This window comes from Carcharhinus amblyrhynchos, chromosome 1 (genome assembly GCF_965287045.1).
Source record: "Carcharhinus amblyrhynchos chromosome 1, sCarAmb.v2.hapA, whole genome shotgun sequence".
Classification (NCBI taxonomy): domain Eukaryota; kingdom Metazoa; phylum Chordata; class Chondrichthyes; order Carcharhiniformes; family Carcharhinidae; genus Carcharhinus; species Carcharhinus amblyrhynchos.
The window spans coordinates 125063574-125090605 of NC_137324.1; the positions used below are offsets into that span (position 1 = coordinate 125063574).

Below are 27032 nucleotides of genomic sequence, written 5' to 3' on the forward strand. Positions count from 1 at the left end.
TTTTGAATAAAAACCAAATGTATCCAACTGATTTACCTTTGTTTAATGGATCAATTACCATTTATAACTTGGTCATAACTAAAACCCCCTAAATTATCAAGCCTGAACCAGTCATTGCTTTACACATAGATAAAAGCAAATTACTGCTCTGATGTAGAGCCATCTGGATGTGCAACAGATGCTGTCAGATCTGCAGAGATTTTCCAGCATTTTCCTTTTTTGTTGTGATTTCTTTACATTTGTTATTTTCAAATTTTTAGCTCAAGTGCACCCAGACAATGTTTCCAGACTTTCCATTAAATGGGCGCAACCATGAGCTATTATCCATATGATTTAGACAAAAATACTCTTAAACAACAAACTTAGTATATATTGACTAACAACAACATTGATCTCATGCAATGATTTATGCTATTACAATACTGAGCAATTAATCCAGTTTGCTTCCTCCATGAGGACTAAGTTAATCAGACTTGTAGCTTCATGGGCTACCATCTGACTGTCCACAAGAGCACTGTAACGCTCTGAGGGGAAATGTTCTATCATTCTGGTGTTTGGCTACTTTGTGTTGCATGCACTCAAACATTATTTCACCAAGCTGAACCCATTCCTGAGCTCTTCACATAACTTCCTACTCAAGGCTATTATTGTTGTGGATTATGAGTGGCTGAGGCCCAGATGCTGCTCCTTATAGTGCTCCACTGTTTGTAACTTGACAGCCAGATGATGACCTTTTATACCTTCTGTATCTGAAAACCATTTCTCATTCCATGCTCCTGTGGTGACCCCAGTCCCATGAATTTTGACTTTGTGTGACAGTATATTTATGCTTTATGAAGTTAAAAGTATATGATTCCCTCTTGTCTAACTTGCCAGTTACAAATTGGATATTAAGGTAGTGGTATGCCTTCCTATTCATGAAGGGCTGTCCATTTTGAGACAGTGCTCACAGGATGAGAAGGGTGCCATTGCTTGCCTCCTAGACCTGGGCATCCCAGCGATGTTACAGCATCCTGCCGCCCAGGCATCCTTCTAGGCTCGGTCCAGGTGGAAGATGATTTAATCTGATGCCTGGCATACGGGGCATCTGCTTGCTGATGGTTCTGAGATCCCACACAGGCCCCTGCTCGAGAATTGGGAAAACCCTGTGGTGAGGAAGTTTAGGGAAGCTGTCACTTTCATGTCCACCGGGAGTGGTTGGCCTCCTCATCCTTTTGCTAGGCGGGTAAGAACCTTGCACATTTTCCCTGTGAAGGTGCAGTCTTCAGCAGCACACATTGTATGATAGCTCATGATTGGGTGCCACTTGTCCCCTCATGATGTCCTGGTGCTAGGTCATGTGGTACTGGGTCAAGCCAAGGTTGGCCTTGGCACTATCGCCACATGGCTTTGTCAGCAGGAATAGTGCAAGCTGGCCTGGCTATATACTGATATTAATTTAAATCTGTGAGAAGATGGAAAGAGAGAGAGAGAGAGAGACTGTCAACAAGGTCACCCATCCTTTACCTTTCAAGTCCTCCCTAATGCCGTTGTGATTCAACATATGAAGGTTAGCTTGCATGGGCACAGACACAGCTCCTTGGCCTTTAGCCTGGCTGATCTCTCCCTTCACCTCACCAGTTATGGAGCACATCATGTTCTGGTGCGAGAGGATGACCCTCAGGGGCCACATAGCCGTGAGCCGCAAAGCCCTGCCCATGGCTGCCTCTTCCCCAGAGCCATACTTAGATTTTGTGCCTGGGGAACTAGCTGGTTTAGTGCTAATGAAAGACAGTTGATAGAAGGCTCAGGGCTACCAGGAATGTAAGAGGGGACAGGTGCTCTCAGAGGCAAAGAAAGATGCCATGTATATGATCTGGAGTGGCCGTCATGTCACCTTCTTCCTGGGTAGTTGCCACATTTCAAAGAGGTGTTCAGCCATGGTGTGAATTGACATTTTCAGATCAAACGGCAGACCATTTATTTGCCCCCTGGCCCCTTCCAGGAAATAGAGTTGACACCATGTCCCTTCAATGAGGGACACTTGTGCCTTTTTGTATGAGTTGTGGCAGCTGTGTGTTGGGTGCAGACATCTGGGCAGGCATGTGGCTTCTTCTGAAAAAACTGAGCTGGTGCCACAGACTGAAGATTATTGTTACTCAGAGATGTGTGCCTTTGATAGAAGCCACACAAGGATTAAAATGAGAGTCCCGTCATAAAGTTGTTGTGATCAGTCGGAAGGGTTTGCGATTGTAAATGTTATCCAGTTGCAAAAAGATAAAGGCAGAGTGAGCAGTTGCAGGGCAGAGCAAGAGTGCATAAGCCATCATGGAGCACTGAGTTATAATATCAGCAGTGAAGTCTTTCATGTGACATGGGCTATCTGGTAACAGCTCTTATCTGCTACTGGTGCATGTGATCCTTGTGTGGAGTAAGGGTTAGCAGATCTCAGCTGTGCTGCTCCCTTATCTGCAATGGGGCTGTCAAAGGGGGGAGATCAAAGAGGTGTGCAGACAACTTGGACTCAGTGGAACCTGAAAGAAAAGGAGCCTTAGTGGAAGTGATATATACTGTAAGGGAATGTTGTTCAGAAAGGAGAGGCAACAGCTGTGGCTCGTTAGATGAAGCAAGGGCAAGATCACATTGTGACTGGATTGTTATAGGAAACATTCTGGATTGAGTGCATTACTATTGTTTAACTGCACCATGAAGAAGTCCAGCCAAGACATCCATGTCCCAGGGACCCCAAGGTCATCTTCTTCACATCAGCATGAGCCACCACCCTATGATGATTTGCAACAGCCTTGCGCGGTCCAAAATAAAGTTGCAAAGCATATTTACCTCCTTGCGCCTCCTCAGATTCCATGGCACCGAGTCCCCAATTTTCAGGGCCTGATCAAATCACACCGGGATGACTGCCAGCTGGGGAGGTGGGTGCATTGCAGGAGGCCACTGAATTGGGCTTCCAGAATGCTAATGACAGTCAATGAGGGTTTGTGCAGCAGGTTCCTGTCTGCTCTGGGCTGAACCTGATCGGGGATGATGGGGCATGTCAGGAGCATTGCAACAGGTTTGCTGCCTGGTTGGAATCCCATTTTATGTCCAATGCCCCATTGAATGAGCCATTGGGATTCCCGCCACGTGCAAGCGGGCCTGGTGAATCCCCAGTCATACTTCATTTTCAGGTGTGTACATACAGAAACTTGCCTTGAATAAGACCCTAATAAAAATCTGCCAAGTATGACAAGCAATTACCAATGTAAAGTAGATAATGAGTATTAAGGAGGGATAACTGCTATACTTATATGTTGTGGCATAGAGTTTCCACTTCAAGCACAGTCGTAAAACTAGGCAAAATTCTGTTGTCTTTTTCAAAGTGAAATAATGAAATAAATTTAATGTAACTGATTTGGTCCACCATTGGAGGAAGGGACAGAGGCAAGGACAGCGGCCATCCCCCTGTCTGTTGCTGGGTACCTTAATCGGTACTCAGTCTCTTTGAAAGAGAAATGATTGTGAACACTATCAGTTTTATTGTCATTACAATTGTAAATTCTAGATCATTATTTTGATCAGGTTACAAGGCCAGTTGTGTGGATTGGGCAGATTTGGGTGAAATTATTTTTGGAAGTAATATCAATAATAATTAATAGCTCAATTTGTACTTGACATAACTCATGTTTATAATTTCCTGATCTTTTGCTTGCTTTTATGTATTTTCAGATAATGCTACTAGAGCAAACTAGTGAATACTCTATCCCTATAACCTATTAGTCAGCTCAAAGCCATGTGGTCTTCAATGAATGAAAATAACTTTATCATACATTTGTTAAAATCGGTTTAAAATAAAGGGCTTGGCTGTTCCATTAAAATCTTTTGACCTGCATTCCTGAAGGAATAGAATATTAATAAATCCTAAATAACATGCAGATTGTAATCAATGAGGCAAGTGCTACACCTATAGAACAGAAAAATAAATTTTGCAATGGGAAGCCAATCCTCATTTCTAAAAACATGTATATTACTACCAAGTATTTAAGTTTAGATCATAAGTGCCATTTTCTGATTAGAACTTTTTTGACATTTTGTGAACATAATGATCAATTAGTTACATTGTACATCATGTCACAGACATTCTTTTAGTACTATGGTCTATTGCAGTTGAACATCAGTCGAATAAATCAACAGTCTATAATAGATTATGAGTACTCGATAGTTATCACAAGAACAGTGTAATTATCTCAGTGAGCAAACTATGATGCTTTTAATATTATTGAAAGGTTTCAGTATTTATGGGAATGCTTGAAGAGTTACCCATACTTAGGAGGAAGAAAACTGGGAAACTAATCACCCTCAATCTCTCAAAATAAATTGTTAGCTTTCTGAGTAGCAGAGTTCATCTCGGTCAAAAAATTTGCAGTGTCAAATATTTTGTGCTGCTTGATTCTGGAAACGTGAGTAAAAGTAATCCAGAACAAAGCTGAATTAACAAAGTCAAAAGCTATGTAACAATATTGTTTGGACAGGGACTTCACTTCAGGCTATCTCCTCAAATTCAAACAGGGTGACAATACAGCAAGTGACAACTTACATTTTGTCTGGACTTCCTTTTTTGTACTAATTAAAATCAGAATATTTCTGTAGTTCTAGTTGAGCTTGCTAATGGTTAGTTCCCTAGGTTGCATGTAGCATTTTTTTTGCAGTTTTCAGCTCACTACATGGAACTTAGGAGGCAATTCCCTGCGACCGAGAGCCCCAGCCGGGAATCCCATTGGCCCATTGAATCAGGCAAGAGGGCTGAATCGGGTGAGAGGGTCAAATCGGAATTCTCGTTGGGTGTCCAACTCATTGCAAGTATTCCATGCTGCTGTGGCTGCTCTGATCAGGTTCTCACCCAGAGCAGGTGAGAACCTGAATACTACTGATTTAAATACATTTAAATGTAACAGTCAGGTTTGAGGCTAGATGCTCCCACTTCCTTGTATGTTGCTACCAACCCCCCCCCCCCCCCCCTCCCCAACCACCACTATGCCCTGTCGGAAGTCGGGAAGTCAAGTGGGTGCCAATCTCTTATCCTGATAAATGGGGACCAGATACCATGGACTCCCAAGTGTGGTGGGGAAGGGCGAGGAGGTGTCCATTAACCCATTTGCCACTGTCAGGCTGCAGATGTAGGATCCCTCAAAGGACCTGATGGTTGGAGGAGCTCAGGCTGGAAGGAAGGGGTTGACCTCAGGGCTGTTCCTCAAGATGGGGGACATCACTCATGGGGATGTCCTTCATCGCTGGACCTCTCCTTCTTGCCCTGGGAAACTTGGAAATCACTCTTAGGCAACTGTCAGTTAAAATCTTTATTCTCTGTGTTCTGTAAAAGCTTTGAAATAGCCTGATATTTATACCCACCTTAACATCTGGAATCTTTCAGAATCTCAGCAGCACTCCAATCTACTGTATGCCTTTGTTGATTTCAGAATCCCCAGGTGTTACCAGACCTCTTTGAAGTACTTTGATTGATAGGAGATGTCACTTTCTCTAGGCAGATCCCTTTGCTTTCTCTCATAATCCCCTGCTGCTCTGAAAGTTCTAGAACTGCTTTAATTACAGTTCCAGAGCAATTCAAAGAGGGGATTAGCTGAAGATTGTTTATGTAAGAAACTAATATTACATTAACTGCTAAAAGCTTTTCTGACTGACAATTTTAGGGCAGATTCAAAAGTTCATTGTTTACACAGTCAGCTCATATTTCATTAAGCCTGATGTGCTTCCTGTTTTTGAATTTTTTTAAGTATGCTTTTTCTTTGGTCTGAAGACCCTCCTCAAAAGGCCAAGCGTGTACTTTGACTGCTCTTTTTACATTGGGTGTTTTCAACCTCTTATGCCAGAAGAACATGCCCATACTGGTTCTTTTCAGCCATAGAAGATGGCACAACTCAAAGATTGCGGTCGGGGGAGGGAGAAGCGGGGATGTTCAGAGGCCTTTGGAGCCCCTGAATGGTTAGGTAAATGGCTGGATAGTGCCCAGGCTCTGTTATCTCTCACCATGACAATGCCACCCTGACAGTGAGACTGTCAAGCTGGCAGTGCCCACTGTGCCTCATTCCTGTGGAAGGGAAGAGGGGAGAAGTGGTTTGGAAGGAGGGGGATGGCGGTGTCATTGACCTGGACATTTAAAAATGTGCCCCAATTTCTATGGACATTTAGTGGTACCCTTTAAAAACAACACCCTAATTTCTATGAAGTCAGATTTGCTGCTGTGTTTGATATTGAGAATTTCTTTGCAGCTGAAGAGTGTTGAATCCCACATGGTTAGCACTACTAGTGCCAGCAGGAAATACTCCATTTTTTGCACTTAGTCTTTTTTCAGGCGGATCACGGCCTCAGTTTCCACAATAGTGACTTATAATACTTGTTAACTGCACAGATGTTGGTTTGTTAGATACAGTATGAAACATCACATTATTGTGAAAGAATACCTCCTTATGATACCTGATACATTGTCATCCTTTTTCATTACTACATTGGCAGCTTACCTTTATGCTCATACAGCAGAGATGCTGTGGCAGACTCTATCAGGTCAGAAAGAGTAGAAGATGTGGCAGGTGCTAACTGGTGGACTTTATTTGGTGTGAGACAAAATTTTGGTTCTTGACGGTGGGGCGTGGTTTAGATGCAGTAATTAAGTCAGTAGCATGGCAGTAGTGAGTCAGGCCTCATACTGTCCCTTAGTAGTTTCCTGCTTACATTGCGTGCTATGAATATTCATTATTTTAAGACCATTGTAATCAAGACTTACCATAAAGATTAAGTTAATAGGGCTATTGTTTGAAAATGGTGTGCAGTAGTTGGTTTTGTACAATTGTGTCTGAGATCAGCAGTTTTATTTGTTGAACTTTGTAGCACTGGTCTGCTGCAGGAGAATGGCAGCTTGCATGGAGACACAGAAAGCTAGTGGCTTTTGCTACCAAATAAACCTGTTGGACTTTAAGTTGGCGTTGTGAGACTTTTTATTGTGCTGACACAGAAGAAGCCAGGGTGAGTTGGGTGAATGGAGAGGTTGGGAGGGATAGATACTTTGGCAGAGGACTGGATTGTGGAGGGAAGTTTGCAGACAGTCAGTCAAGATAAAAAACTGAGAGACCTGAAGGGCAGTGTCCACACTGTACATACATGGGCCCATGTCAGGGCATTGACTGGCAGAGGGAATGTTCAAAGTCTCAGTAGGCAAGTTGAATTGTTAGAGAGAGTAGGTCCAGTTTGAAGTTGGGACAATTGAGGGTCTCATAGGGATCTGAAGAAAAAAGCGCTAAGGATGACCAAGGGAGTTTATAAGATCAAAAGGTGGATGTCAAGAGGAACAGTTGCGGGCTCAAGGCAGAGAGATGGGATTCACATGCCTCCCAGCTGATTGTTTCTTGACACTGCTCGCTGGTGTCAGGATCTTCTGGTTCCACTGCTGTCAATGAGATTTCCCGTTGATTCCATGTCATAACCCCAGAAACCTATGGCAAAGGAGTTCTATCAGTGGGACTGTATGATCCCACCAGAGTGAACTGCCAGAGAATTCCAGTCAGAATTTCCAATTGAAGGGTGACAAGGTAATCAGAGGAGGTTGAAGAGTGACAGAATGATGTTGGGAAGATCAAGGGTAATGGGACAAGCATAAAAGGAAAATGTGTGTATGGTAATAGAACCATTGAGAAATTACAGGACAGAAAGAGGCCAGTCAGTCCATCATGCTTGCGCTAACCAAAAAAAATTGGCTGCCCATTCTAATCTCAACTTGCCGGAGATGAGAGGGTTAATTTATGAGGAGAGATTAAATAGACTGGGCCAGTACTCGTTGGAGTTTAGAAGGCTGAGGGGGGATCTTGTAGAGACTTACAAGATAATGAAGGGGCTAGATAGGGTAGAGGTAGAGAGATTCTTTCCACTTAGAAAGGAAAGCAGAACTAGAGGGCACAGCCTCAAATAAGGTGGGGGGGGGAGCGGGAGGGGGACAGCTTAGAACAGAGTTGAGGAGGAACTTCTTCACTCAGAAGGAGATGAATCTTTGGAATTCTCTGCCCATTGAAGTGGTGGAACCTCGTTGAATATGTTTAAATCATGGGTAGTTAGATTTCTGATCGATAAGGGAATGAAGGGATATGGGGAGCAAGTGGGAAAGTGGAACTGATCCACTTCAGATCAGCCATGATCTTATTGAATGGCAGGGCAGGCTCGAAGGGCTAGATGGTCTACTCCTGCTCCTATTTCTTATGTTCTTAACTTCCAGCATCCTGCCTGTTGCATTGCAGGTTACAGGACTTTAAGTGTAGCTCCAGGTAGCTTTTAAATGAGTTGAGTGTTTCTACCTCCACCACCAAACCAGGTAGTAAATTCCAAACACACAACATGCTCTGGCTGAGGAAGCTTTTCCCCATGTACCCTCTAATCCTTTTACTAATAGCCTTAAATCTGTGCCCCCGATAATTGACATCTCCGCCAGCAGAAACAGGGCAACCCCATCTAGACCCTTCATAATTTTGTACACCTCAATCACGTTATCCCTCAGCCTCCTCAGTTCCAAGGAAAATAACCCCAGCCTATCCAATCTTTCCTTATCGCTGCAACTTTCCAACCCTGGCAATGCTTTTGAAAATATCTTCTCTACTTTCTATGTGGCAATTATGTCCTTCCAGTGATATGATGACCAGAATTCCAGCTGTGGCCTAATGAGCATTTATATAGTTCCATGTTGAGTCCTATTGCAAAGTTTCTGCAAATTCTCCAAAAACATATGTGGTGATTGAAGTAAGAGAAACTCAGAGTTCTGGAGGCGTTTTGATTGTAGATAACAGAAGGAGCTGAAAATCTCACTATCATCAGTGAAATTTTCGCTATAGGTGAAATCCATGGGCATGCATATTCTCATAATATTCACACATTTGACTTGCTGGAAAACCATTGGGTCTTGTATACCCCAAAATCCCTGCAACCTTGGGCTAGGAGGTGAGGCTGTGAGAAAGGGGATCTGTTACCAGTCAACAAGAAAGGGCTGCAATGCTAGCGACAAGCAACACCAGAGAAAGTGGCTAGTTAGGATGCAACCATCCAGAGAACACACCGTAGATAACAGGCACTAGAGCATAGTTTTGGCCATGATGCCTAGACTCATAGTTTATAGCCAACCCATAACTGCTGCACTGTCAGCTGAAGGCAGCTTTCGCCAATGAAAAACTTCACCTGACGTGATCGCACCTCTTTCTTATACCTGCTCTTGGCACTTTAAAATTTAATTCAAATCCACGTGGGAACTGGCAGAAAGAAAGAGAACAGAGGTGCTGCTCACTTTCGGTTTGGCCATCGAGCAGAACACACCTTGAATAAGGTACGGCCCAGAGTCTCACTTTATAATAGTAATTTTGATTGACAGCTCTTTGGGATGCATTTGTTAGCCTTTGCTGTGTTCCTGAAGCTATGAGTCCTGACAATATCCCAGCTGTAGTGCTGATGTCTTTTGTGCTCCAGAACTAGCTGTATCCATAACCAAATTGTTCCAGTACAGCTACAATATTAACACCTATGTGACAATGTGAAAAATTGCTCAGCTATGTCCGGTACACAAATAGCAGCACAAATCTGATCCAGCCAATTACCATTCCATCAGTCTACTCTCAACCAACAGCAAACTGATGAAAGGCATCATTGACAGTGCAATCAAGTGACACATCCTCACCAACAGCCTGCTCACTAATGCTCAATTTGGGCTCTGCCAGAACCATTCGACTCTCGACCTCAATCCTGCCTTTGTCCAAAAGATGAAAGAGTTGAATTCCAGAGGTGAGATGAAAGTATTTGCTCTGGATGTCAGGGTAGGACTTGACTGAATGTGCCATCAAGGAGGCAGCTACTCAAATTAAAGCCAAATTGCATAAGGGGACTTCCAGCCTGCCTTCATCACAATAATTGGCAAGCTCCTCCCAGATAAATATTTAATGAACTGAACAGCGTAAGATCACACATTCTGCTCCACAGCGGAAATCACTCCCACTTCTGCGCCTGACAGTGAACTTAAGACTCCAGAAGGGAATATCCCTGCCAGGAGCTATATATGGTTTCCAATGTAATATGAAAATAGCTATAGAAAGGGTATGGATTATGTCAAGTGTGTTAAATTATTTAAAAAGTGGCACACTTTTCAAGTGATGTAATATTTGACATCAATATTCATTATACTATAATATTCAAATCCTTAAAACTGATTTGATTTGATGTTGCTATGTCTGAAAATTTTAAGCACTCTTTGATAACTATCAGGGTGAACAATAATCTTTTGACTTGGAGCATTAATTATTGTGTAATGTTTCGTTGAACTAGTTTGGATTATATCATAAGTTGTAGTATTGTAATATTTTTAAGAACTCTATGAAGACTCATAACAGCTCAAACACACTGATATTTCAAATACTTTCTCAAAAGATTTACCAGTAACGGACTTTAAAAAAAATCAATGCAGATTGTAGAGGATGAAATGTATTGCCCACAATCTTTCCACAGGTGTTATGTGGTTGGGGGTGGGGGGGTTGAAGCTTTCCCAACGCCAGCGATCTTCCTGGAGGAGGATCATCACCAGCAGAAGCTATCCACCCAGTGCAGCAGGGAGCCAATCTGCAGAATTAAATGCTGATTTATGGGCTGATTAGAGATCTATAATTCTGGCCTAAGGGAGCCTGTGCTTCCTGTTTTAACCTCCACAACCACTAGTGGGCTTCAACTGTGGCCAGTGGTCATCCTGTGGAGGGTTTTTCTTTCCTGTGGGTACTCCTGGCAGCTATGATCACTGTTTATTCAATGTAATACTGCTTCAGAGTATACCTCAAGATGGGGTTGTCCATGCATTCCCCTCCCGAGGTTGGCAGCACCCATTTCTACTGGTGGGGCTGACAACTTTCCAGGGCTACACGTTCTCTGATTGTGCCTACAGTCCCAGGATGCACCCACCATCTCCCAGATGTGTCTTTTAATTCAGGAAGATTGCCCAGCTAGAGAGTCAGAGACACCCTGAGAGTCAGACTGGGGTCAGGATCAAGAATTTGTCTATCGCCCATATCCTATGTGCATTAGATCTTGCCCTATCGTTGGAGTTTGATTTATAAACAACACTATTACTGCTTGTCAAATACTTTCTCTAGGTCATAGTTCACTACACAGCATCTTTCTCAATTCCCTATCTGGTACAAAACTGATTTAATTGTTCTGACTGACAAGAGCTTGTGCTATTTTTCTAGAACTGGAACACTGAGAGTTATATTTAGCTTTATTATTACAATGTTGGTCAATTCAACAATAGTTTAATGACAATATTTGCAATAAACTACATTAGTTGATTTAAACATTCTCAGGGTTATTTCTCCATAGAAAGTTACATTAATTGTGGTAATAGCAGTAGATTGGCAACAATATCTCAATCCTCTTTTTTACACTAGGGATCTGAGTTCATGTTAATTTCTTGAGTTTAGAGCTAATATTAAGACTACCATAACTGCAATTTTTCATTGTGGCAGAAGCTGTCTTTTATAATTGGACAGATTGCAGTTGCAGACCCAGATAAAGTTTTCTACTTTTTATATAGCATAATGTCCAGTCACAAGAATAAGGGCACAAGAGCTAGTTTCATGTCATCTGAGCATGATACCAAAATTAATATGGTATGTTTGAAAAAATAATTAAACAGTACTATGAGTAAAATCATGAACTTGAAAACCTGCAAGCTGTGGCCCAGCAATTGCATTGAAGTCATGCCTGTCCATGCTCTGCAATATGACCACACTGCAATTTGACACAAGTATACCTCAGGTATTCACCTACCCCATGCATCAATGGCCAACTAGATCCCCATTAACAACCCCCTCCTCCCACAAGGCCTCACTTGCAGCCCCATTCACAAGGGAAATAATATAATTATTTCCAGAACTTTCTTTTTAAGCCTGTATATATGAGGGTCTAGGTCACCTCAGTGGCTTGAACGCCACCACTACCCACCACCCTCTGAGTCCCAACCTTTCCATATGGGGCACTGTTCTGTAGGCTAGTATGTTTCGTCTGAATTGGCAATTCATCACCAGAAAATACCATGTCTCACTGAACCAGAGAATTGGAAACTCTGTTCATGGGGAACCTCTGTTTAGCATTCAAAAAGGAATTGAGCAAAAAAAGGGGAAAAAATGCAAGGCTTTGGTGAAAGTTTGTGACTGTGTGAGGGTGGAAAAATCCCATTCTAAGTAAAATGGAAAAGCAAAGATCAATGTAAGCATGTGTGCATAACAAAGGGACTTGGGTACAAAACTGATAAGAGGTAAATTGAGGACTGAAATCTGTTAAACAATTGTCCACATAGTGGGGTAAAACTTGACTTTGTGCAAGTGCAGAACAAATGATATAGAGTGAAAGGTTAACGTCAGGTGATCCTGATGCTGATGCAACTAAATGATGTGACTATAAGAGAATGCCATATGACCAAGAGACCCGATCTGAAGCAAAAGTATAACCTTGTGTAGAGTACTGAGATGTACATAGACCTGAAAATCAACACGAATGGGTTTTGTGGATAATTGTGTTCTTTGGGCAACAGACAAACCCAAAAGAAACCCGTTCTGTACTCCAGATCCAAGATGAAATGTGTTGGCAGCTAGTGGTTTCTGTTGACTGTGCATGTGCACAGTCTAAGATTAAGCAAATTTTGTACGTCAGCTATGACTCTAACCAATTTTTACAGTTGCACCGTAGAAAGCATTCTTCCTGGTTGGATCGCAGCTTGGTGTGGCTCCTGCTCTGCCCAAGACTGCAAGAAACTATAAAGGTTGTGAATGCAACCCAGTCCGTCACGGAATCCAGCCTCCCATCCATTGACTCTGTCTACACTTCCCCCTGCCTCAGAAAAGCAGCCAGCGTAATTAAGGACCCCATGCACTCTGGACATACTCTCTTTTACCTTATTCCACCAGGAGAAAGATACAAAGGTCTGAGATCACGTATCAACCGACTCAAGAAGTTCCTTCAGACTTTTGAATGAACCTACCTCACATTAAGTTGATCTTTCCCTACACCATAGCGATGACTGTAACACCACATTCTGCACTCCCTCCTTTCCATCCCTATGGATGTTATGCTTTGTCCATATAGCGCGCAAGAAATAATACTTTTCACTGTATGCTAATAACATTTGACAATAATAAATCAAATCAAATGTGCACCATCTGAAACGTGGTTGCAACAGACAGAGCATAAAGACTCATAAAAACTCCAAGAGAAGTCTTCAGACGTGGAAGACCTATAAATCCTTGGAAAACATACAAGAAGAAAATATATTGAGGCCTCACCTGAGAAAAAGAGCATAATTCGTGTTGCAGAATGAAACGGACACACTGATATTGGCCCAATTTTACCATCACATCGTGCCCATTTTCGGGTGTGAAAACTTGATAAAGTCAGGGATGAGGCGAGTTGCACGATCCACATCCGCCTTCACGCTGGTTCCCCCTTTAACAAGGCCTGAAAATGGCCATGATCAGGACTACGCGCTAGCCATATAAATGCATTTGCATACAATTAAATTGACTTGATAGGCTGCCCGCGCAACTTTACTGGCACCTTTCCCTTTAACACTGCGTTCATGCATCCGGAATCAGCGCGAAACAGACATACTGCACGTAAGTGCGACTTGGGCGCTCCATCAGTGAGGGTTAATGAGGAGGTAAGTGCCGAGGGTCCAACGGCTCTCTGCTTAAGATCTTTGCGGGGAGGGAAGGAGGGGGGGAAGGTGGGTCCAACAGTTCCCTGCTTGGGATCAAAGTGGTGGGGGGGACGGTGGTGGGTCCACTGCCACTCTCCCTGAGATCAGTGGGGAGGAAGGGGAGTCTGCTGCTACTCTGTTGCCACTCTGCCTGAGATCGGTGGAGGGGAAGGGGGGAGTGGCTCCTGATCGGCCTGGGTGACGGGTGTGTGAGGGGAATAAGGGGGTCAGTAATGTTCGGGGCATCAATGTCTGCGGGGGTCATGGGGAGGTATTATCTGGTCCGGAAGGGATGTGGCAAGGGAACATTATTCTATCTTTCTTTTCTGCGCATGCGCTGTTGGAGGCGCTGATCGGAGCTGCAGGATTTTGGGCATGTTAAGCCCTGCCCACAGGATTGTTTAGCTCAATTCAGACCCGCTGATATTTTCACAGGAAGAATGTGTATGGGGGTACCTCAGAACGGGTATAAAAGTCAGATCTGAAACACTTCCAATTTCAAGTCCACCCTAGAATCAAAATGGTAAAAGAGGGCCCATGGAGTCCAAACAGCAGTGACCTGATTCAGTCAGACACTCAAACTTCTGAGGCAGCAACTGATCCAGAGCTAGGGGTAAGTACTCCCAGAACCTTTCTGAAACACTGAAAGCTCACAACAAGCTTAACACTGGAACATTGGAGGTAGCAATTGTCCAGATACAGAACAGCTTCAGGTTTTTGTACAGAGGGCCAGAAGGATTAGGTCAGTACTTTATGCAGTAGGGGTCATTACATATGATTACATTGCATGACAGGGCAAATGAGGCTTCAAACTCATAGGAGAAAGTCCTCCAGGTATTAGATTTGTACTTTAGTGCTCAAAAAAATTAGATCATTAAGTGTGCAAGGTTTTATAAGAGGCAGCAAAAATCAGGCAAATCAATGGACTCATTTATAAATGACCTATATAGATTTGTGGAGACTATATGATCCTTAAGGATGAATTTATACACAACTGTGTAATGTTGGGGTCTTAGCTGAAACCTTATCATATTGCTTGCGGATAAGGAAAGAATTAACTCTCACAAAGGTACTGCGAATAGCATGATAGACCAAGCTTCGGGAGGAAAGCAGAATGGTTGTTCGTGAAGAAAGTGATGTCCTTTAAAAAATGAGTGAAACTGTTCAATACATCTGAAATAAAAATGAAAGCAGTAAAGCAGTAAAATCGGGAAAACACATCAACTACCACTTTAAAGTGTTTATTAGTGTCACAAGCTTACATTAACGCTGTAATGAAGTTACTGTGAAAATCCCCGAGTCACCACACTCCGCCATTTGTTCAGGTACACTGAGGGGGAATTTAGCATAGCCACCTAAATGTCCACCATATTTAGCCAAGCCACCTAACCAACTCATCTTTCAGACTGTGGGAGGAAACCAGAGCACCTGGAGGAAACCTCCACAAACACGGGGAGTATGTGCAAACTTCGCACAGGCAGTCTCCCAAGCCGGGAATCAAACCTGGGTCCCTGGCACTGTGAGGCACCAGTGCTAACCATTGTGCTACCATGCTGCACCTTGCATCTTGAGATGCTTTTAGCGTGGCAGGAAAACCTTGTACCACAGGAAGAATGCACATTAGGGACAGCTGAATTCCACAGCTGTGGGAACATAAATGGATGCCATTTTTGTACATGGTTCATCGAGGGAAGAACGTGACTGTCAAGTGAGAGCATTCCTCAAAGTTCTACAAGAAGCAGTTTTGACATTAAACGACAAATGTGAATTTGCAAAACCCATGATAAAAATGCCATCTAGAATTCAACATTTTAGACTGAGAATCATGAGGTACAGGGCACGATTTTCCTGCCCTGATACACCACTCGACCAGCGCAGCAGGGTGGGAAATTTAAGCAGGACCCAAAAAATTGGATTCACATCTGGCGTCCGGCAGGTTGCGATCTTCCCAGGTCACTTTTCATGATGTGATCAGTCTTGTGTCAGGAAATGCTGCAAGGCTGAGTTAAATAGTCAGTACCTCATTTCAATATGTTCAGCGAGCTCCATACAATATTGTCCGGGCTCATTTGGCTATCCCACCTCGTCTGAGGACATTCACCCCAGTGGGAATCACAGCTGGTCCCCAGCAAAAGGGACCATTTGTGATGACCTCATCGATGGGATAGGAGGCCATTGAGGTTCCCTGGGAGTTCGGAGGCCGGGGGGGAGCAGTGCTGACCTGGCACTGCCAGCTTGACATTGCCTACCGGGCACAAGTTAGTGCCAAGGTGGGGGGCCTCACAAGAAAGGGCCACATGGGGGTAGAACCAGATGGAGAAAGAGGTAGAAGGACGAGAACGGAAGACTCTATCAGGGGTGTGGTGTGTCAGGGCCGCCTCTGCATTGCACAAAATGCTGCAATTAACTGAGATTCCACTTGCCAAATAATGGGCAAGAAAACCTCCTGCTTTCCCACCTGTTGGATGCTTAGAACTATTTTGGGAAGATCAACCCCACGATACAGTTACACAGTCAGATGACAATGAATGCATTATCAAAAATAACACTGGAAGGGATCAAGCTGAAGGACTTACATTTCATTGAGGAAGAGAAAACACATACTTCGCTCATCACAGAACACTTAATAGACACTGATAAGAGATTATAATAAGTTAAGCAATCAGGATAACAAATGCATCAAAATAAAGGAGTATTACAAGAATGGATGGTTGGAGTATACTCTTGACAATACTTCGCACAGAAAAATAACACAATCATCGGCTCTTTCTTGGTTTTTAATGCTAGACTAGTTATCCCCAAATCAATTTGACTAGATGTTCTACAGGAAATCCACCAAGGTCACATGGGAATAGCATTATGCAGAGTAAGAGCCCAAAAGTCAGTTTGTGGCCAGGCATCAGTCGCTCCATTGAAGAGTTAATCTCAAATTTCCTGACTTGTCCAGCAAATACCAATAGCAGAGTGAACCATCAGCATCCTTCACTTTTCCTTCGAGGCCATGATAGCACCTGGGAATAGATTTATTTGTGTTCCAAAGGCAACGTTTTCATCATTTTTATTAACTGTTAATCCAGATGGTCTGAAGTGAGTGCACAGTACAACACCAGGTGGATGAAGTTATTTCATCACTAAAAAAAATTCATGACACCCTGTTTCCTGGGCATTGTGGCATCAGGCAACGTTTTTCCATTTGCTATTGAGCTGTTATGTAACTTTGCAGAGGAAAATGGATTCTTGCATTCTACTGGTTCATCTAAATATCCTCAGTCAAATAGAGAAGCACAGAGAGAAATTCAAAGAATCAATAAATTGATCAAAAAGAACAAAGATATTAACTTAGCCGTTATTAACTACAGAAGTTCATCACTTTAAAAAACAGGTTCTCACCTTCAGAACTACTGATGGGAAGATGTCTGTGAACACAACTCTCAGTTCTAGAAAATAAACCCAAAATTACCTCAGATGATTGCAGGAACATTAGGAAGTGTGTGGAGCAGCAAAGAGACAGTCCGGCTAGCAATTTCAACATCAGACACAGAGCATAAGACTTGAAAGTGCAACAACCCAGGGAGAAAGACTGGATAGGAGATCATTATTGTAATAGAAATCTTATTGAAACAATTGAAATGGACCGAGAAATTATCAGAAGGAACTGAAGAGCATGGATACCATTGGTACGGAAACCAATAAAATTTTGGATGTGCTGTTTAAATCTGGATGAACACAAGGAACCAGAAAATAGTAGAAAGGATACGATCTTCCAGCTGGAAGATGCTCCTATCATGTGATGAGATCAGTCTAAGTCAACATGGATTCACTGAAAGGAAATCATACTTGACAAATTTTCTGGAACTCTTTGAGGATGTGACCAGTAGAGTGGACAGGGTGAACTAGTGGATGTTGCGTATCTGGACTTTCAAAAGGCTTTTGACAAAGTCCCTCACAAGAGATTACTGAGAAAAATTAAAGCTCATGATATTGGGGGTAATGTATTGATGTGGATAGTGAACTGGTTGTCAAACATGAACAGAGAGTGGGAATAAATGGGTCCTTTTCAGAGTGACAGGCAGTGACTAGTGGGATACTGCAGAGCTTAGTGCAAGGAGCCTAGCTATTCACAATGTATATTAATGATTTGGAAGAAGGAATTTAATGCAATATCTCCAAATTTGCAAATGATACTAAGCTGGATGGCAATGTGTACTGTGAGGAGGATGCTAAGAGGCTGCAGAGTGACTTGGACAGGCTGGCTGAGTGGGCAAATACTTGGCAAATGCAATATAATGTGAATAAATGTGAGGTTATCCACTTTGGTGGCAAAAACAGGAAGGAAGTTTATTATCTGAATGGTGGCAGTTTAGGAAAAGGGTAACTGCAATGTAACCTGAATGTCATGGTGGGACAGTCGTTGAAGGTTGGCAGGCAGGTACAGCAGGCGGTGAGGAAAGCTAATGGCATGCTGGCCTTCATAGCAAGAGGATTTGAGTATCAGAGTAAAGATGTCTTGCTGCAGTTATACAGGGCCTTGGTGAGACCACAGCTTGAGTATTGTGTACAGTTTTGGTCTCCTAGTCTGAGGAAGGACATTCTTGCTATTGAGAGAGTCCAGCAAAGGTTTATTATACTGATCCCTCAAATGGCAGGACTGACATATGAAGAGAGACTGGATTGACTGGGCTTGTCCTCACTGGAACTTAGAAGAATGAGAGGGGATCTCGTGAGACTGGACTGGCTAGATGTGGGAAAAATGTTCCCAATGTTGGGGAAGTCTAGAACTAGGGGTCATTAGTCTAAGAATAAGGAGTAAGCCACTCAGGACTGAGGAAGAACTTCTTCACTAACAGAATTCTCTACCACTGAAAGCTGTTGGGGCCAGTTAGTTAAATATATTCAAGAGGAAGCTGGACGTAGTAGCCCTTGTGGCTAAAGGGATCAAGGCATATGGAGAGAAAGCAGAAGTGGGATACTAAAAGTACATGATCAGTCATGATCATATTGAATGGTGGTGCAAGCTCGAAGGGCTGAACTCCTGCACCTATTTTCTATGTTACTATGTTCAGCCTCAACCTTGAAATTGAATAAGGACTGGATCAGGGAGACTGGTAAAGGCACCACAGGGACTGACCCTTTGAAGTCCAAGACTTTTGGGGAAGGTATAGGAATATGCATATAATTAAAATAAAGATGTAAAGGAACACTTAATACTGATGTAACTAGGATGCAATTGTTTTATCTGTTAATTCTCAGATACTTACGACCAATTTGCTTACTCCAATGTTTTATCCTGGTGCCCTTATTTGCAAGTTGGACAAAGGACAAACACAAGTAAAGGTTCAACAAGTTGATTAATAATAACACTTTTAACCCTTAAATTACCTACATAAAACAAGAGGGTACCCCCGATTCAAGTATAATACCCGCAAAGATGGTTTGGTTAAAACTGCAGGTTCGATTCTCTGAGTCCCTCTGGCCCATCATCACGTAGGTAAGTCTCCATGGCAGCTTCTTCCTCCCTTCCTTCCTTGTCTGGTCAGCCTCCCAGATATCCAAGTGTCGCCTCCTTCATCGAATCTTCGCTGCTGGTGTCTGAAAATATGTCCCTTAATCCCCTGCCTACTTGCCTTTCCAGAAACTTCTCTGGCTTCCAGCCAATGAGCCCCCAGGAGGGCGTTTCAATACCAGTCGGTTTCTTGATGTCTGCCTGACAGGACACCAGGGTCTGCCCCAGGTGTCCATCTCCATGCTGTTGCTTACATGTAACCTGTTATCAGATTAAACCAACTGCAGGAACTTTCGATGACAGAAAGTCTGGCCTGATCTTCTAACAATAAAACAGTGCATTTCAATGTTGTGCAATGGTGTCCTGTTAAGTTTTAGTTGGGCGCAATGACCTTTGATGGGTGATTGATGAATCAGGCCCAGACATGTTTGTATATTGTACAGTTGGCTGTGTTTGATTTTAATATGCCCAATTCTTTAATTTAAGATATCCAATTTTATCAGCCTTAAAACTAGGCCCTGTTTATATTACACAATGTCAACTGATTAAAAGTTTAAGATCTTGGGAAGCGGAAGTACAATCTTGTGTAACGTACCAAACTTTACTTTCATCTGTAATAAAAAAATGATTTTTTAACAAGTAAGAGTTTTTAGTAGCATTCCCATGGTATGAGGCAGCCCCCCTCAAAAAAAATTTAGACCCCAGCCCAAGAAGAAACAGGTGGTAGTGGGTTGATTTTTTTTTACACCCCACTCCCACTTTTGAAATTCAATATGAAAAGAGGCAAAATAAGCTACTGAGTCACTATCAACCATTTTACATTTTTTCACAACGTGAAGGTCTACTCCAAAGATTAACCAGTTCACAGAGTAGGTTCGTAGCTAAAGTCATTAGGAACATTGAATGACATACAGGAAGTGTCAGAAAATGATATGAATGAACTGCCCTTGCACTGCTCGCAGAGAAATCACCACTTGTTTGCAGGTACACACAACACTTAATACTGCTGAAATAATCTGTGGCTGTTTAATTGGTTTTCATATTTACCCCAGTACAATATACAAAAATATAAAGAAGTATGTAAGCTATATTTCATTAAATATTTTGTTTCTTTTTAATTGATTGTTGGATTATTTCTTTCCCTTTCTCATAGTGCAAACTGGAATATCAGGCATGTGTTTCAGGCAAGCAGATCTCAGTCAAATGTGAAGGGCGGTGCCCTTGCTCCTCAGATAGATCATCAACTGAAGGAAAATATGGAAAAAAAGGTAAATCTTAATATTTTACTGGCTCTTTAAATTGACATTTTGCAGAATGAGTTTTGTACTCCTTAGTTTAGTGAAGGTGTTGGAATACAAGGGTGAAGAATGTTAATTTCGTACTTATCTTATATTCTTTGTGTTGAAAATACAACATACATACAAGTTACTTAAGTAAGTTTTTTTAAGATTCTAACATTTCAGCCAATTTGTTTCACAATAGTTTCAGTATTAAAGATGCTTCAAAGAACACTTCCTTATGCAAAAACTAAAGAAATAGACTTCAGGCTGAAGTTTATTCTCTCGATATGAGACAAACTGGTGTCAGGTGATTAGAAATGGATATATGCTGAGGTCTCATCCCCATAACGAAAGCTGGATATTTTGAAAGTACAGGAGAGGGAGTAGGTCTTGATCACACATAGCATTCCTGCTCTTGTTGGCTCCATCACTAGGTGATTATCTTAGACCTCACAATTTTCATGGAGTCAGGCTAACTTCTAAAAGTGATATGGAACATGAAAACTCTGAATTTTTATGAAGCGTGGGACTAGTTTGGAGTTACGAATCTTTTGACAGGTAAGTTCAAAGGGTTTGACAACTTAATATATCATAATGAAATGCTGTATGATAAGTTATTAATGTTTTAATGCAATAATAATGATTGGGCTATGTTCATAAAAGTTAGTGACCATTAAATTAGTCAGCATTGTGAAAGTATAAAAGTATTCAGATGTATTACAGTACTTTATCCAATGGCTAAAATATGTTTTTCTGCATTGAACAGTAATACTATTCAGATTTGACTTTATGAATTGACCACTGTGATTTATTTTTTCATTAAATATCAGATCAGGAATTTGTTCGTCTTTAAAAAACAAAAGCAATTAGAGCAGGAATAGGACATCTAGTGCTTCAAGTCTGCTCCACCAGTAAATAAGATCATTGCTAATCAGATGCGAACTTTACTCCATTTTCCTGCCTGCCCCCATAACCTTTGATTCCCTTGCTCATGAAAAATCTCTCTAACTCAGCCTTGAATATATTTAATGGCTTAGCTTCTCCTGCTCACTGGTGGACAGAATTCCAAAAAGGAATGAGAGAAAGAATTCCTCCTCACTTCCATCTTAAATTGGAGATCCCTTAATTTGAAACCATGGCCCAGTTCTAGACAGCCCCATGAGGAGAAGCATCCTCACCACATGTACCCTGTCAAGCATTGTCAGAATGTTGTATGTTTCAATAAGATTATGTCTCCCTCTTCTAAATTTCAATGAATATAAGCCAAGCTCTCAACATTTCTTCATAACTCCTTCTTACCAGGAATTAGCCTCATGAATTTTCTCTGAACTGCTTCCAATGCAAATGAATCCCTCTTTAGATAAGGTGACCAAAACTGCACATTGTCCTCTCGGTGTTATCTCACCATTGTCCTATGTAGTAGCAGGAAGACTTCCACACTTCTATACTCAATTTCCCTTGCAATAAAGGTGAATATTCTGTTTATCTCCTTAATAATGTGCTGTGCACCCATGCTTACATTTTGTGATTCTTGTACAGGACACTAAGGTCCCTCTGTACCATAGCATTCTGCAGTCTCACCATTTTGATTGTACCCTGTTGTTGGAGAAATCCACACTAGGTTGGAAAACTTTTAAATAATCAAGGATTTAAGTCACTAATAAAACTACCAGCAATAAGTGAAATGACCCCAAATCAGACTCTCAATCTAACAGGGGAACTGTCTGCAAGAAGACGGTATGAACACAGTAAGAGATTTAAGTAAGTATGGGATTTGAACAAGTATTTCCGATTTAAACATGTATTTTGAATTTTAAAATGTATTTTAGCTGTATTTTTAAAGCAGTTGTACATTTTAGCCAAAGGCAGGCTGCTGCCAGGCATGATTGAATGAAGGCTTAGCTGACAAACCACATTCTTTGGAACAATGAAACAACAGAATGAGCATAGTTTTATCAGCAAAAGTACAAACGATATGATTCCCAAAGCCACCTTATGAATAGAGCTATTCAAGTTTCTCAGATGTGAGAATGTCAGGATTGGCCATTGATGTAAATAAAAGTTGGTGGGAACAGTAACTTTGACCTTTGTAGCTAAGCATCTGGGGTTGCTAAGCGACAGGGAGAAGAAGCATCCAGATTCTACGGACCAATGAAATCCCATGATGTCAGAGAATAGAATGCAATTGGCTGAGGTATATGACAATGTTAATAATGATTGACTTTTGCTAATAATGACTGGTTCATAACTACCAGATGGGCAAGAAAAGTAAAACTTGAAAAATGTATAATTGATCTGCTTGATGCACTGTAACTTCAGAGTGGTATTTGGAATGCTCAAGGCCTTCTCTTCTAGAAAAGTAGAAGCTGCCCAGTGCTAACCTCCTCCATCGATCTTTGGTAAATAAAGATACGCTTTTAACCAGGACACTGGCTTTGTGAGTCTTTGTATTAGCTGAAGTTTTGACATTTCTTAGTCTCTGAAAAGACCCATCAACACAAATTTTTTTATTCAACCTGCCAATGTGGACTACCTCATATTTTTCCATAACATATTACAGCTGGCAAATTTTTGTTCACTCACTTTTAATCTTTCTAACTTGTCAGACTCTTTGGGTGGGATTTTCTCGCAGTGGTCAAAATGTGGCAAGGACACAAGTCAACTGACTAACTGCCTCTAACAGATTTATGTCCTTTCTTTAGTAAGGAGACCAAAACTGCACACAGTGCTCCAGATGTGGTCTCACCAATGCCCTATACAAGTGTAGGAAAATATACCTACTTCTTATATTCCATTCCACCTTGAAATAAATAACAACATTCCATTTGCCTTCCTATTCACTTGCCGCATCTGTATGCCAATCTTTTGTGATTCATAGACCAGGATACCAAACCCCCCTGTTCTGCAGAGTTTGGCATTCTCTCTCAATTTAAATGATGTGCTTATTTTCCATTCTCTCTGCCAAAGTGGATAAGTTCATATTTTCCCATATTCCATTTACCAAATTCTTGCCCATTCAGTGAACCTATCTATACATCTTTGTAAACTTCTTTTGTCCTTTTCGCAGCTTAGTTCCTACCATGATAACATGATGCTGTGTCATCAGCAAATTTAGTGACCATACTTTTGGTCCCATTATCCAAATCATTAACATAAATTGTATATAGTTGAGGTCCCAGCACTGATCCATGTAACACTCCACTTGTCACATCTTGCAAACCCAAAAATGTGCCATTTATGCCGACCCTCTATTTCATGTTAGCTAACCAATCCTCTGTCAATGCCAAAATATCAACAGCCAAGGCCATGTGCTTGTATTTTGCAGATTAATTGTAGCAGTAGCAGCTTGTCAAATGTCTTCTTGAAATCTAATTGTAGTGCATCCACAGGTTCCCCTTTACCCATGTTGTTTTGTTACTTCCTTAAATTACTCAAATATTGTTTCTCACTATTGCATTGATCTCATTCTTTATTAACAGAGTTACACCATGACTTTTCCCTTTCTTCCTGTCCTTCTGAAATGTCAAACATCCTTGAATCTTTAGGCCCAAGCTTTGATCACTTTATAACCATGTCTCTGAATGGCTATCGGATATTTACTTATTTCAATTTGTGATATCTATTCATCCATCTTGGTATGGATGCTGCAAACACTCAGATAAATAGCCTTTAGTAGTCTCTTTTTGTTGATTTTTTTTGCCATCTCTAACCTCATTTGCTGCAGCTCTCTTATGTTTGTATGCTCTCTCCCTTTCTGTCACTCTCTAGTTATCATTGCCTATATTGTTTTGCTGCACAATTGCCTTTGCCCTTTCTCTTATACTTTCCAAATTTCCATTCATGTGAAACATTCCCCACCACCACCCTATTTATTTTAAAGCTATGTATGCAGCCCTTGTTACATAATTGGTTCCAACTAGGTTCAGATGAAGGCCATTCTAGTGGTATGTCTCTCTCTCTCTTCACCGGTACTGGTGCCAGTGTCCCATGACTTAAAACCTATTACTCCCATTCCAATCTTTGAGCCACCCATTCAACTTCCTTCTCATTTACTCTATGCAAAACAGGCAGAGGTTCTGCACCTAAGCACGACCAAAGGAAAATTCGCTATGGTATGTAGAGGTCCCAGCCTTGTTTACAATCATGCTGGTAAACAAGAGATGCTGATGAACTGCCTGAGTAATTTCTGTCCCAAAATCTTTGCTCTAGCTATTTTGAAAGAATTTTTGAAATCTGTGTTGATATTGTAATTAAATGTAGCATTATCGATAGTGAAGTTGCTGCATGATATTATTTATATGTTGTCAATCTTTTTGATCATTAACTATGTCTTTAGCTGCAAGATAATTGCTACTCATTGCTTGTTAGTAGGAGTAGAGCTTCTTTTCTTGTATTTTCAAACTTGGGCCCTGCATTCCTACTGCCAGACATCTTCCCTCAGCAATAATTAAGTTTATTTATTATTGTCACAAGTAGGCTTACATTAACACGGCAATGAAATTATTGTGAAAATCCTGTTTGCCACACTCCAGTGCCTGAATTGAACCCCAGTCCCTATGAGGCAGCAATGCTAACTACTGTACCAGTTTGCTGCTGCTCCTGAATCATCCGACTAATAATTCTGATGATTCTGTGTCTTCAAACTAGCACAGACTTATAGGTCCTGCAGCAGTGAATATCCTGCCTTCCAGTAGGTGAGTTTCCAGTCACAGCTTGTTTCTGACAACAGGCCTTAAATACTGTATTAAAACAGATCCCTTGTGGATTCTTAACCCATCTTTTAGAGAAAATGAGGGTCGGGAACCCACAGATACCAATTTCAGGAGCCAGATTGTGAGGTGACTAACCAAGTGCTGTAACCTCCACCCCTCTTCCTCTCTGCCACCCCCACAACCTGACCTTCAAATATAGCCCTGAGGTAGGACCAGACCAGAAAATCTTCACACCTACCAATGATGGAAAATTGCAGGCCTGTCTGCTGCCAGTCCCATGGTCATTTTTAAACAATTGGCCCAGGAGCCTTAAACTCTTCCCCACTTATTTAACTTGTTTTTAATTTTTTTTTATTAATTTGTGGGACATGGGCATTGCTGGCTGGCCAGCATTTATTGCTCATCCCTCACTGGCCTTGGAGGGCAGTTGAAAGTCATTCACATTGCTGTGGCTCTGGAGTCACATGTAGGCCAGACCAGGTAAGAATGGCAGATTTCCTTCCCTAAAGGATATTATTGAATGAGATGGGTTTTTTTGACAATCAATAATGTTTTCATGGTCATCAGTAGATTATTAATTCTAAATATTTTTTATTGAAATCAAATTCCACCATCTGCAGTGGTCCCCAGAACGTTAGCTGAGTTTCTGGATTAATATTCTAGCGCTAACACCATTAGGCCATTGCCCTCCCTATGCCATTTATCAAACCCTCCGTGTGTGAGATTTCATATACAAAGCTCCAGGTGGTATCTTAGTGACAGTTTACAGCTGAACACATCTTTCATTTGCCTGATGGCAATGTCTATGGAATGCAAAAATAAAAAAAACCTTAGCATTGGGAAGGTTTCACTAGAATATAGTGTAACACATTTCAATCTGTTAAGTCATCAAAATACTTATTTCACTATCCCAATGACTGTAGACTTTGGGTGTGTCTTATTTTAATGTTTGTACTGCCTTTATTCCAGACTGATTCAAGGGATAATGAGCCAGACCCAAAATTCTATCTACCAGTTCTGTGTTGTTTGCTCAGTGCTATCTAAGGTAGTAGTGCTGAAGCTCTACTATGTTATGTTCATTGAATATCATTAAGTTTGCTGAAGAGTTTTAGCCTCATCTGTGAACAGTTATCCATGCAGTCTTCCTGGCTGTTAAAACAATAGTGTGGCATCATTTGTTCTAGAATAAAGGAATTGTGACTACTACCAAGGTAGCAAATATTCAAATGATTCTCTCAGTACCAGTAGCTATAGACCATCTTAATGTCTGTGCAAATAGTAAAATTGAAAAACACAGCCTTTGGGTACTATCTACATTTTGAGGGAACCTGACACATTAAATGTGGTGGAATGTATCTTGTTTCTGGTGGAAGAAATCTATTACCTACTTTACGCATTGATATAATACTAGTGGTGAGGTTTGACAGATATTTGGCAACCTGCTGTTATTTGGAAGGAGCTAATAGCACAGAAGTTCAAAGTACTTTGCAGCCACTGACAGACCCATTCTTGTGTGGAACTGATCTGAAGGTCTAGCTTGAAGACACAATATATTTCTGCTACTGCCTCCATCATTGCAAATGTTCATGGTCAATACTCCAATAATATGTCAAGATAGATGCTCCTTGGGCTATAATATACACAGCTGAATGAAGGCAAGTGTAATATGGTCTGCTAAGGTGTAAAATAAGCTCCCTTCCAGGACTCCTCCGATCCTTCTGTTCCCTGCAACCAGTAAACTTAGTGATATTCCTACTAACATACCACAGTTAGAGCTGCAACACTGC

At 41.5% G+C, this 27032-nt stretch overlaps 1 protein-coding gene across 2 annotated transcripts in view; it reads left to right on the top strand.

Moving 5' to 3' along the window:
- LOC145344818 (testican-3-like) overlaps positions 1-27032 on the top strand; it is a 522820-nt gene that overhangs the window by 337044 nt on the left and 158744 nt on the right. For both annotated transcript variants that reach the window (XM_080192030.1, XM_080192021.1), the window contains exon 6: positions 20407-20521. In XM_080192030.1, coding sequence (XP_080048156.1) covers positions 20407-20521 — 115 coding nt within the window. The remainder of the gene's footprint in view (positions 1-20406; positions 20522-27032) is intronic.